The sequence below is a fragment of the Panthera tigris genome, chromosome C2, assembly GCF_018350195.1.
Source record: "Panthera tigris isolate Pti1 chromosome C2, P.tigris_Pti1_mat1.1, whole genome shotgun sequence".
Classification (NCBI taxonomy): domain Eukaryota; kingdom Metazoa; phylum Chordata; class Mammalia; order Carnivora; family Felidae; genus Panthera; species Panthera tigris.
The window spans coordinates 25,255,402-25,269,891 of NC_056668.1; the positions used below are offsets into that span (position 1 = coordinate 25,255,402).

Sequence of the window (14,490 nt, forward strand, 5' to 3'; positions counted from 1 at the left end):
TTTCATTCTTTTTGATTGCCGAGTAATATTCCATTGTGTATATATATCACATCTTTTTTATCCATTCATCAGCCAATGGGCATTTGGGCTCTTTCCATACTTTGGCTATTGTCTACAGTGCTGAGATAAACATTGGGGTGCCTGTGCCCCTTTGATTCAGCACTCCTGTATCCTTTGGATAAATACCTAGTAGTGCAGTTCCTGGTCATAGGGTAGTTCTATTTTTAATTTTTTGAGAAACCCCCATACTGTTTTCCAGAGTGGCTGCACCAGTTTGCATTCCCACCAACAGTGCAAAAGTGTTCTCTTTTCTCCACATTCTCACCAACATCTCTTGTTTATTGAGTTGTTGATTTTAGCCATTCTGACAGGTATGAGGTCATATCTCATTGTTGTTTTGGTTTGTATTTCTCTGATGCTCAGTGATGTTGAGCATCTTTTCATGTGTCTGTTAGCCATCTGGATGTCTTCTTTGGAAAAGTGTCTAATCATGTCTTCTGCCCATTTCTTCACTGGATTATTTGTTTTATGGGTGTTGAGTTTGATAAGTTCTTAATAGATTTTGGATACTAACCCTTTATCTGATGTCATTTGCAAGTATCTTCTTCCATCCCACTGGTTGCCCTTGAGTTTGCTGATTGTTTTCTTCACCATGCAGAAGCTTTTTAAATTGATGAGGTCTCAATAGGTCATTTTTGCTTTATTTCCCTTGCCTCCGGGGATATGTCTAGTAAGAAGATGCTGTGGTTGAACTCAAAGAGGTTGCTGCCTATTTTCTCCTCTAGGATTTTGATGGTTTCCTGTTTCATGTTTAGGTCTTTCATCCATTTCGAATTTTTTTTGTGTATGGTGTAAGAAAGTGGTCCAGTTTCATTCTTCTGCATGTTGCCTTCCAGTTTTCCCAACACCATTTGCTGAATTGTTTTCCATCGGATACTCTTTCCTGGTTTGTAGAAGATTAGTTGGACACACATTTGTGGGTCCATTTCTGGGTTCTTTATTATGTTCCATTAACTTCTGTGTCTGTTTTTGTGCCAGTACCATACTGTCTGGATGATTACTGCTTTGTAGTACAGGCTAAAGTCTGGGATTGTGATGCCTCAGCGCTTTGGTTTTCTTTTTCAATATTACTTTTACTTCGGGGTCTTTTGTGGTTCCATAAAAATTTTAGGATTATTTGTTCTAGCTCTGTGAAGAATGCTGGTGTTATTTCGAGAGCGATGGCACTGAATGCATCAATTGCTTTGGGTAATATTGACATTTTAACAATATTTGTTCTTTCAATCCATGAGCATGGAATGTTTTCCATTTCTTTATGCCTTTTTAAAATCTCTTTCATAAGCTTCCTGTATTTTTCAGAGTACATACCTTTTACCTATTTAGTTAGGTTTATTTCTAGGTATTTTATGGTTTTTGTGACAATTTCAAATGGGATAGATTCCTTGTTTTCTCTTTCTGCTGCTTCATTATTGTTGTATAGAAATTAAACCCATTTCTGTACAATGATTTTATGTCCTGGATTTTCTGAATTCACATATCAGTTCTAGAAGTTTTTTGGTGGAGTCTTTCTTATTTTCCACTTAGAGTATCATGTCACCCGCAAAAAGTGAAAGTTTGCCTTCTTCTTAGCCAATTTGTATAACATTTATTTATTTTTGTTGTCTAATTGCTGAGGCTAGGCCTTCCAGTACTTTGTTGAACAACAGTGGTGAGAGTGGATATCCCTGTTTCTAACTTTAGGGGGAAAGTTCTCAGCTTTTCCCCATTGAGGATGATATTAACCTGTGGGCCTTTCAAAAATGATCTTTATGATGTTGACATATGTTCCTTCTAACCCTACTTTCTTGAGGGTTTCTATTAAGAAAAGATGTTGTATTTTGTCAAATGTTTTTTTCTGGATCGATTGAAAGGATCATATGGTTCTTATCCTTTCTTTTATTAATGTGGTGTATCACATTGATTCATTTGCAAATATTGAACCAGCCCTGCAGCCCAGGAATAAATTCCACTTGATCACGGTGAATAATTCTTTGGCCAGTTAGGATTTTTAGAACTCCAATTAACAACACATGACCAGAAGCCTCTGGGTGGCTCAGTTGGTTTAGCATCCTGCTCTTGATTTTGGCTCAGGTCATCCCAGAGTTGTGATCAAGTCCCATGTCTGGCTCCACCCAAAATGTGAAGCCTGCTTAAGATTTTCTCTCTCTCTCTCTCTCTCTCTCTCTCTCTCTCTCCTTCTGCCCCTCCCCTGTTCATGCTGTTGCTGTCTCCCCAAACACACCACACACACACACACACACACACACACACACACACACACACACACGACATAAAGTGCCATAAACAGCAAAAGCTGTTATCATCTGACATCACAAGAAAACTGGAGATTTCAGCAGAGGTTAAGTCAATGGTACAATGACAATGACATGAGCTGGAATTTGGGTGCTTTTCTTCTTTCACTATGCCATCTTTAGCTTATCAACCATAGCTTGTCTCAAGGTCCCAAGATGGTAGTGGCAGTTCTGACAATCACATGTAAATATAATAATGTTGAACAAAGAAGAGTAGTAGTCTACTATGAGCTTTTTTCCAGGTAGATATGGACAAATTTTCCAGAAGTTTCTCACCAGTGTCCCCTCAGATTCCATTCACCAAGTTTCATTCATATGGCCTTGGATAAAACTGCCATTGACATGAAGAATGGTTGGAGAAGACATCATGTTTCCTGAGAAAATGGAGAGTCATTCTCAAAAAAAATTAAGGATCAGTCAGCATGGAAAAATTAATGAAGGTGGAAGAGTAGATAAAAAGACAATGTGTGACAAAATGTATCTGTTTGAAAGACTGCAAGTGGTTCCATGTAGGGGTAAATTTGGGGACCTCTGAACTAAACAGTCACTGAGGAATCTTCTCATTTACAAGATTGGGTTACTATGATTTATGCGAAGTTAAACATTCTGACTTTTAAAAATAACTTATTTAATAGAGGTAAAGTGTGAAATTATTACATCAGAGTAAGCCACTTTATTTCCAAAATGAGAAACTAGCTACAAAGACAACAATCCCTCTGCTAAACTGTGAAACCTGAATAGTGGCACAGATATTAAGAAAGAATATTGTACCTGGAGGACATGCTGATCTACTATGATATTCAAGGAATGTTCTGATTCAATATATAGTCCTGGGGGGAAAAAAATTGCAAGCTCTACCAAGACAATGGTATGGACAGATAAAGAACATTTTTAGAGTTGAGGAAATCCTTGAAGAATCTTATTAACTTATAGATACCACAGGGTATGAGTGTAACTGCCCAAATTTCAGAACCAGCAAACATACAATGGAAAATTTGATTCTCTCTAGGCTTCCTCTTTAGGGTCCAAGTATACTCTGAGTACCCTCAGCTTTCTGAGGGGCACACAATGGAGATCAAGACTAGAGTTTGGCTCCCAAGTGGTTTTACCCCGGAAGAATACCATGAGCCAAGCAGAAGTGTAGGCAGGAGAGCAAAAGTCTCTCAAGTATCCCTGTTGGGCCAAAAATTTATTCATTTTTTTATTGTTTAAACTGTAAACAAATCACCAATTAATCAAACTTTTTAAATGGATGTTTCAGAACAGGGGGTAAATAAAAGGGAATATAATTTGGGCCATATAATTGGATTCTAATGTTATGGTCAGAAATAATGTAGGCAAAATAATCCCAACTCCTGACTATGAGACAGACTGCATTTCCCCAATAATCCCACATGTATGAATCTTCTTTCTATCCCTAGAAATCAGGGCATATTTTGATATTTTTATATTAAGAATAGAGAAGAAAAAGTAGATATGATTCATTGCTCTAAGCTTGCTATCAGGCCTTTATAAAGTACATAGAAAACTCTGAAATTAGTGAAACTATCTTAGACTTCTCCCAACTTAGAAATCATCTGTGAAAAATTACAGATCCACACTTTTCTTTCCTTTGCACAGTAAATTAAGAGTAAATATCATGATACCATGTGATTTTGTTTAATTTGACACAGGTAACCTAGGGAAGAGCCTGGCCTGAGGATTAGGGTGCTAATGTAGAACTCAGAAACTTTAATTCCGGATATGTCTGTATTCTTGGACAAACACTTAGTTTTCCAATCCCCTTTTCTTCCACCTGTAAATTAAGGTAATATTTCACATAACCTACCAAGGTTTACTACACAAGTGTAATAAGGTGATAACTGTAGAGAATTTCAAAGACCCCTTACATGAATTAAATACGAATCATTTGATGAAGGCTGACTTTTTCCTCTTATATCATCTTTTGCTTTACAGAAATGGCAGCATTATAGTTATATTTGACCTTTTCTTTGCCCAGTGGGTGTCAGATGAAAATGTAAAAGAAGAACTGATTCAAGGCATTGAAGCAAATAAATCCAGCCAACTGGTCACTTTCCATATTGATTTAAACAGCATTGATATCACAGGTATCTGTGAACATTATTTGATTTCTTTGAATCATTAAGCTATGAAATTAAAATTCTAGCTATATACCAGGGAAGCAGTGGGATCGTCCTTGACTTTAGGAACATGTCTTATTGCCTGAGGTAACACATTTACATGAGAAATGTGAAATATGGAGAAATCATATTTGAAGAAAAATACCAGTGAGGAAAAGTTTGTAAAATATCAAAAAGGTTCTGAAAATATTGGCATACATAAATGTTTGTGGGTCACATCACATTCTTGGCATTTGTCAAGTTCACCCTAACTTTCCAGGAACCCTCTGATAGTAACACTCATTACTTTCGGATAGTCATAGATGTTATTAAATTACAAAGTCACATGTCAAGCCCACTCTAATTAAGAACTTACAAGGAGAGGAAAAAACATAGAAAGCTCAATGAGTTTGATTCATCACAGTTATTTATTAATAAAAAATAAAGCTTCATTTTTAAAATAAGTAATTTTAATTTTTTTAGTGTTTATTTATTTTTGAAACAGAGAGAGCACAAGTGGGGGAGGGGCAGAGAGAGAGGGAGACACAGATTCCCAAGCAGGCTCCAGGCTCTGAGCTGTCAGCACAGAGCCCAATGCAGAGCTTGAACCCATGACCCGCGAGATCATGACCTAAGCTGAGGTCTGACACTTAACTGATTGAGCCATCCAGGTGCCCCTAAAATAAGTAATTTTAAAATAAAAATAAATCAAAGGGGAAGAGATATAAGGCATTAAAAATAATAGTAGGACAATAATGTCTATCAACACCTAGGTTATTCTAAATTTTCCATTCTAGTTATCCTCCATCTAATTCAGTTCAACAAACATTTACATATACCTTCATTTTGTTTGAAAACAATACTACTAATTTACCAGATCTATCCAGGTCCACCATCCCTTACCTGTAAACCTTGGAGTCAGGTAAGTTCCGGAATTTGGAAATTTTGGGACTTCAGAAAGTTAACCAGTATATAAATACCCACATCAAGTGGAATAAAGACAAAATTTAAATAGCCTAACACCAGTTGAAGCAGTTTTGCTATAGAATGAGATCAGTCAGTACAGGTTTGTCTCTAAATCAAATATATAAAAACATGCAGAAGTTTTTTGTCTTGTTTTTGATTTTGTAATACTAGATATGAAAGTTGCTTCTCCTTACAGTATTGGCTCATCAAGCATAGTTTTCTCATTCATTGAGTCTCCTCCTGTATCCTGCTGTTTAGGGAGAAGACAACTAATGCTCTTAAGAGCTTCCTCTACTGATAGCTTGGTTCCCTCTGGCGCAAAACCTGGAGCAGGGACGTTGTGGATCTTTGATTCAGTTGAGCTAAAAACTACTACTATGAGTTAGAATAGGTGATTTATCTACAAAACATTTAACCTTTACATTAATCTTATTACATCGTGTCTTTACTAACCCTCACTTTACAGATGAGAAGACAAAAACAGATAATTTTGATAAATAGCCTTAAATTACATAGGTATTTAGAGTTAGAAGGAAGATTCTGACCCAGCTGATCTGACCCCAATGTCTGTGCTCTTAACCATTATGCTAGTTTGTTTACAATGTTCTTTTAATGTTTGTTTATTTATATTATGATAGAGAGAGAGCATGAACAGAGGAGGGGCAGAGAGAGAGAGAGGGAGAGAGAGAGAATCCCAAGCAGGCTTCACGCTCAGCTTGGATCCCAAATCGGGGCTCTATCTCACAACCGTGAGATCATGACCTGACCCAAAATCAAGAATCGGATGCTCAACTGACTGAGCCACCTGGGCAGCCCTGTTTACGATGGTTTTATCTTTGAACAGCATTGACCGATACTGTCTCAATAGTCATTTTCTTCTAGAAAGTTGGGTTCTTACTATCTTTAGTTGAATATGCATCAGTTTCTGAAAGTCTCTTCTGGCAAATGTTTTAACAGATATGCTGAAACTTATTTTCATGACTCCCTACAGTTGGGCTATTTATGGGTGGTTTTTAAAAATATTTATTTATTCAATAAAAGTATATATTTGAGTTATCTGAAATAAATATCATAGATGCAATAAACTATATCATCAACTCAAGAATATGCTCCACACATAGAAGTTACATTTAATTTGTTGAACTCTGTTAGCACATATTTATGAACATGATAGCAAGCTTAATTTTAGATATTTAAGTTTAATGAGTTTAATATTTACTTGTATCATGTGAATTGTTTAATTTATTACATTTAAAATTGGTTGAAATTTTTATAAATATCTGGAATTTTTATATAGTTTACAGCCAAATCAAATCATAAAAAATTAAAATATTAAATTATTTATGAAAAAATCTTATAAATCTTGTTTTGTTGTCTTCATCAATCTACCAAAAATTGTTTATGGAGCTGCTATAGATCTTGTAGGAATGAGACAATGTAAAAATGAAGAAATACTGGAATAAATAACCTAGCCAGTAGAAAAGAATATACCTCATAACATACTTATCTTAAATACAGTTTTAAATAAAAACAAATTGACCAGATGGGAGTTTTTCATAAGGAATGCTTTGGTTTCCTTTATACTGTACATAGTTGTCATTATGTTTTTAGAACTATTAAATATTTTAAAAAGAGAATAAAACAGCTAGTTTTTATCTTTTGTGTGAAAAACTTTTTATTTAAATAAGACTTGGTTCTCAGTAGATATTATTGTGTGCAAGATTATTTTGATATCTTCTATATATTTCAGTGAAAAACTACTGATTCTAATTTTGACATGTTCTGGTGTGCAATGTTATATTAGCTGTCTTAAATATAAGTTATCCTATATAACTATGATGAATAGATATTTTTTTTTAATATGAAATTTATTGTCAAATTGATTTCCATACAACAGCCAGTGCTCATCCCAACAGGTGCCCTCCTCAATGCCCATCACCCACTTTCCCCTCCCTTCCACCCCCCATCAACCCTCAGTTTATTCTCAGTTTTTAAGAGTCTCTTACGGTTTGGCTCCCTCCCTTTCTTTTTTTTCCCTTCCCCTCCCCCATGGTCATTGGTTAAGTTTCTCAGGATCCACATAAGAGTGAAAACATATGGTATCTGTCTTTCTCTGTATAACTTATTTCACTTAGCTTAACACTCTCCACTTCCATCCACGTTGCTACAAAAGGCCATATTTCATTCTTTCTCATTGCCAAGTAGTATTCCATTGTATATAAGATGCTCAACGTCACTCCTCATCAGGGAAATACAAATCAAAACCACACTGAGATATGACCTCATGTCAGTCAGAGTGGCTAAAATGAACAAATCAGGAGACCATAGATGCTGGAGAAGATGTGGAGAAATAGGAACCCTCTTGCACTGTTGGTGGGAATGCAAACTGGTGCAGCCACTCTGGAAAACAGTGTGGAGGTTTCTCAAAAAATTAAAAATAGATCTAGATATCTTTCTTAAATGAGTAAAACAAAGCAAACTTTTTGCATAGGTAAATTTTACATACAGCGCATACAGATTCTGGAAATTCATCAAATGTATCACAATCAAATAATAATAGAAACATCCAGCATAAGATAGGATAAAATGGGAACTCTATAGGATCAGCTGTCCTTTGAACAATATTCAAACTGCATTCACTGTTTTGTAATATATTTCTATTATAATCCCAAACTTCAAATCAACTTTGCTTTATTCCAGCATCTTTGGAGAATTTCTCTACAGTAATTCCTGCCACAACTTCAGGTAAGTACTAATGGCATTTTTTTTAAATGTAATTTGGGGGTGTCTAGGTGGCTCAGTTGGTTAAGCATTGGACTTCAGCTCAGGTCATGATCTCAAAGTCTGTGAGTTTGAGCCCCACATTGAGCTCCGTGCTGACAGAACAGAGCCTGCTTGGAATTCTCTCTTTCTTTGCCCTTCTCATGCTCTTTCTCTCAAAAATAAATAAACAAACAAACAAAATTATATACACATACACACACACACACATATATACACACACACACACACACATATATATACACACATATATGCATATATTGGTGGTCATCAAGCTCCATGACATTAGAAAAGGTTATTTTTAATAGCCCTTTCTAAGACGTTTATTCTTCATATTAAGAAGTGTACATTTGGTTAAAAACAATATAGTTCATAATATTGCAGAGTTCATAATACCTAGTTACACATACCAAAGGCATGCATCTTTAATTTCAATGTTCCTTTCATATTTTAAACTCTATTTACATATGGTGTATGTATGAGTGTACGTATGTATGTGTGAGAGTGTTTGTGTGTGTATGTATGTGTAGCATTCTAAAATGTGGCTCTAATCTTACAGGCTTGGAGGTGAATCCCTAACATTTATAAGATCACTAGGAATAAAGAAAACAGCATTTAAAAGAGAAACAAATGATGACTTTCAGAATATATTGCATTCTTGAGAAAGGAAAATCCAAAGCTTAATGTTACCTTTGCTCTGTTCCAGCATTTTCTTACTCCATCTTTCTAACTATAATTGATTACTACTGCTCATAAAATTCAGAACTTCACTTTGTCTCACCAAGATCATACCACTATCAAAAGAGTTTGCTTTGAGAAATTGTTAATAATTCTAAAATTAACCTAGCTGATCTTATAATGTAAAATTATTATGTTGTAGAAAAATTATTTAAATCGAATTCAGGAGATTTAAACATCAATCCTGGCTCTGCCAATTACCAGAACCACTGGACACATCTCTTTACCTCTCTGAAAATCTACTGCCCATAAATTGCAGATAATAAAATTGTTCCGAATATTTCAAAGTCATCCCAAATATCAAATTTATACATAAATGATTTTTAAAGTATAAATTGTTATAGAAACTATAAATATATTACTTTCAGCATTATCTATTATCATGACCATTTTTATAATATTTGAAAGATCTACATTTTTTAAGTGTCTTCTTGGGCCAGGTAGTATATTTTACCAGCATTGCCTCATTTATTCCTCAGAATGATCCTTTAGAGAAGTAATATTTTTTTTCCACTTAAAAAGAAATAAATAATAAGCAATGTGCCCAGAGTCACATAGCTACTAAGTGTCAAACTGAGGAATTAAAAGCAATTCCTTTGGACCTCAAAGCCCATGGTCTAAGCATATCTCAAGCTTCTGCTTCACATAACATCAGATTAACCTAGAAAATTTAAGTTTAATATCATTAAGATATTAATGAATCCTTGTGTTTGGTTATTGATCATTGAATAACATCTTCTCTATTTAGAAAATAAAAGATGACTTAAAATCTAAATACCTCTGCTCTACAATTCTAAAAACCAATGAAAACATAAAAGACTTATTCTTGGATCCAGATACAAATGACATTTTCTTAAGTTAATAGATAATCATAATTCACAGTAACTTTAAAAACTCTCAGGTTAAATATTAAACACAGAGAATACACAATAAATTGTTAATAATCAGTTTAAAAAGGTAATAATTATCTTAACACCATTTCTTTTTATAGGCAGGCTAACAACCGGCCGTCCTCTGGCAACTCCAGGTCAGTTTAAGTAATTTTATTTATACCTTTTTAAAAAGTTTTTACTTGTTTTATTTTAGGCTCTTGAGAATTCTCTGCTAACACAGCAGTTAATGTTACTCTTATTTTATGAATAATAAAATTGCAGCATAAAAGTGTGCAGCTTTAGCCTAAGATTTCACCAAAAGTGAGCAATAATTTAAGGCTTATGCTTGGATTATCTGACCTCACGCTAGTCCTCCATTAGAACTCTGGTTATTATCTGACACTAAGAATGCCACCAATAGGATCAAAATGCTTTCTAGAGGGATGTAGGTTTCATCAGATGTGAGGGATTTTTCTTCTTTGATTATTCTGTCTCCATACAAAGTAGAAATCCTAGCTCTCTCAGCACAATCCAGGTTGCCAAACCAACACCAAAATAACCTTAGGTTCATTCATTCAACACGTTTTCAGTAAGTGGCTACCTTGTGCTAACTCTGAATATGTACCTTTGATGTGCCCATTTCTCTGCATTCCTAGTAATTGTCTACTGTGTCTATTTGACAACTAAAGTGCCTTCTCAGGTCCCAACTTAATCTTCATGTTGAATGGCCTGGGTGTGTCCCTTACCTTTCAGATAAACTCCAAAAAGGAAATATTGTACATATCTTCAGCTCCTAAGGTAATACTGTCATTTTTATGTCATTAGAATTCATATCAAATGTTATATACATGCAAAGAAAGAATATTTGTAAAACTATAAATGCCCTTTTGAGTAAGACTTAATAATTCTTGAGTAAACTGGTTGACATGATGTTTGAAAAGCAAAGCAATACATGAATCATTAATCAAAATCCTTTATGAACCAATCCATCACACCTCAAAATCCACAGAGATTGTTTACAGTAGGAAAAGGCTGCCTGGAGTTGTATTTAGGTGTGAACCCATAGAGCAATACAGCTTACTAAAATATAAAGTTGTTCTTTATCACACAATCTCTTTTCCAATGTGGAAGACTATTTACAGCATTTAAAACAACCTTACAATACACTTTCAAACAAATGCTTTTAGGATTGATAATGGTTAATTCCTTTAGCCTAAAAATAAGCTGAAAAAGTAAATTTAGTATATTTTGAGAAATATCTTTCTTTGTATTTTTTTTTAAATTTTTAACATTTACTCATTTTTGAGAGAGAGAGAGCATGAGCAGGTGAGTGGCAAAGAGAGAAAAAAGGGAGACACAAAACTCAAAGTAGTCTCCAGGCTCCTAGCTGTCAGCACAGAGCCCAACGAGGGGCCCAAACCCACAAACTGCAAGATCATGACCTGAGCCGAAGTTGGACACCCAACCGACTGAGCCACCCAGGCACCCCTCAGAAATATCTTTCTAAAACTTTGAAAGTCAGCAATAAATAACCAAATTTGTGCCAGTTTTCTATTTGCCGATTGGTTTACTGAGTGATTCCTATAAACCATAGTATGAGGACATCTTAAGTGTTTAAAATGTCTTAAAAGAAATGTGTGGAAAAAAATCCATGTTAGAGCAAGAAAGCCTTGGACTTAATGTAAGTGTTTCTCCCCTCCTATCTTGAGGACAAACTTGTCAAAAATACAAGAAGAGGTTGAACTCCGTGATCAGTTTTCTCCGTCCAGAGGAGATGGTGAACGGGGGACAAAGATCATGGGAGTGATACTTCCCTCATACCCTTCTTTCCTGGGAAGTGAAGCAAAAATCTCCTTTCCCACATGTAAGCTACAGGGATGGGATCAATATACATTTAGTCCTATCTTTCACACTTTAGGCACTGGATATTTAAAATGAAGACCAAAAAAAACCAGCATACAATCATTGAAAAGGCATAGCCAAGTCCACCATTAACTAATTGCATCAATCACTATATGTGGTGTTCAACAAGCTACCTAGTCTTTATTTTTTAATTTTAGACTAACATACATATCTGAAAGAACAATCATGAGAATTAAAAGAGAGATAAGATTGATAACACTGCACTGTCTCAATTCATGACTGATGCAAAGTTAGATTCCTTCTCCCTTTCCCCTTCTGAGTTAAACAGAAAAAAAAAAAAAACAGTTGCGATACTTTTTTTAGAAATATTTCAAAAACTAAACTGAGGTTAAAACAAGATGATTGTACCTAGTAATGTTCATTTAATCTGATATTTTATTTGACTAAAAGAACTCCATTTCCAAAGCTTTATAATTATTGGAAACTGTATTGAATTACTTTCATCAATCCTCAAAGAATCATACTAAGGTAAGGAAGTGGGAACATCTTATATTCCCTTTTTTACTGGATCCATGAGTCCCCAGTCATCCTTTCCATTTGTGCCTCTCATACAGCAAGATGCTATCGATTTATAGAGGGAACGAGGCAATTAAACTTGAAAACCACAGTTTCCAAGCAGTAATTTATTATGAATATGCCTTTCAGGGATGTTAAGTTTATTCTCATCTTTATGTGCCTGGAAGACAGAGTTTGAGAAAAATCAACAAATGCATGCATCATATACCTGGCATTAGTGCTATTATAAATTCTGCCAAAGAGAATTTTTGTATGATAGCGGGTACAAAGTCCATGAGGATTATGTCCTATTGTTCAACTGCCTTTGTTGCCAATTACTGTAAAGTTTTATTAACCCATTTGGAACACTGGAGGAGGGAGATGGGAACAGGGATTGAATTCCACTGATTGATTTCTTGGCTGCTACAGCCAAGAGGGGCTGTTCTGGGCGATTGTTCAAATGCTTGAAGGATTTCTAGAATATAGCTTGTTCTAGTCTTTTGTTGCTTACTACGTAGGCAATGATTGCAGAAAAACAAAAGTTTCACTATTTTGGACTTTCTCAGTTTCATACAAAATGCAATCTTGCTCCAATACTACTATGTGGAGGGGATTGGGGATTGGAAGAAAAGAATTGGCTGATTTAGTAAAGAACATGAAATTGGGTCAAGAGAAGCTAAGGTAGAATTACACTCTTCAGTTGAATTGCCCAAGGACTAAGACACAGGGACTTTATCCAACGCCAAATGGAACTTTAAGTATTTTTCTTTCTCTGCATTTGAGAGAACAGCATGTATATTGCTAAGCACACTCCTAAAACATCCCTTTGCATATGACACCAGAACTGTTAAAGTATTTTTCCACTGTAGTTTCATTTGGATTGACCAGCCATGGTCTTGCTAAAAAGAGGAAATTAGTTACATCGAAGTTGATAAGAATTTCTGTAAGGGGATATCTATTTTGCCAATACAGTGTAGAGAAATAAACTTAGTCTCTAAAGGCAGGCATACATGGATTCAGACTCCACTTTCACTGCTAAGTATGTTATAAGGGCCTTGGGCTGAACTTGTCTCAAACAGCTTTGTCCACCAAGAATTATTATCTCCATTTAAGTAACAGGAAAAATAAAAATCCAAGATTTCCAAAACATGATTTAAAAATTATTATCTTGTAGGTAACACTCCTTGTAATTGGTTTCAAAAACAAAATAAATGGATTTCTGTCTTCTTATCCTCTACCTGCCTAGTACAGCGCCTGCACAAAGTAAGCACAGGAGATTCCTCACCACAAATCACTGAAAATTGTTGTGGCTTTGGATCATTCTGTAGTTATCACATTCGGTTTATACTGAATGCTTCATGGTACAAATATAAATGGACAATTAAAACTTTCCATTTGCAGAATCCTAAATAATACTAATTAGTAGGTAGGTTCTTACAAAATGCCAAAAGAAAAATAGTATGCCAATGATAAAATACCATATAGATATGAAAATGCATGCACACCTTTTTTGCCCACTCAAGATAACAGTAATTAATATTCAGGTAATTTGTTCTAGTAAACAGAGCCAATTATTATTCTCTCTGTGCACATTTCTTTAAATATAGTTATTTAACTCCTTTCCTAGAAATTCCCTATTGAGAAGTACAGTACAGACTTCTTAAAAGAGAAATACCAGAGCAAAAAATTGTGGAATGAAATGGCAAAGAAAGTAGTACACAAATTGAAGAACTCTAGTTTTAAGAATGGAAGGTCATTTTTAAAAACTGGCTAATTTCTGTGAAAGTTAATGTAGTGAATCGTTTTGTTGGAAATTATCATCATATATGTGTATACAAGGAGATGAAAGGAAGACAGAACACAAGGTAAAAATACAATCTGATAAAATCTCCAAATGTTCCATCCTTATGTAACAATTATATTTATATTTTCTGTAACAGTTTTGATATGAACTTCTCTTTCTTCATGGACCAAGGCAGCTGAAAGGTTCTTGTGAAACAGAGTCTGGGAAAATAGAGTACAACCCAAACTAGAGTACCTAATATTTCCACCTTCAAATCAAAATACTTCAAATTAGAATCATTTTCTAATCCCCCCAGGGGTTCCTCTTATAATTACTATGGTGACTAATGACCATGAATAATTCAATGGGCCACTCCAAAAGTGTCCTTTTTTCCACCTCTCCAGTCAGGAGCACATCTAGTCACCAAAATTCATCTATTCCACTTGTAAAATAGCAACTGT

General features: G+C 34.9%; 1 protein-coding gene across 1 annotated transcript in view; it reads left to right on the forward strand.

The window, feature by feature from the left end:
* Positions 1–14,490, forward strand: part of TMPRSS15 (transmembrane serine protease 15) — a 125,976-nt gene that overhangs the window by 9,752 nt on the left and 101,734 nt on the right. The window contains exons 4-5 of the mRNA XM_042956532.1: positions 4,308–4,459; positions 9,948–9,983. Of these exons, the coding sequence (XP_042812466.1) occupies positions 4,308–4,459; positions 9,948–9,983 (188 nt within the window). The remainder of the gene's footprint in view (positions 1–4,307; positions 4,460–9,947; positions 9,984–14,490) is intronic.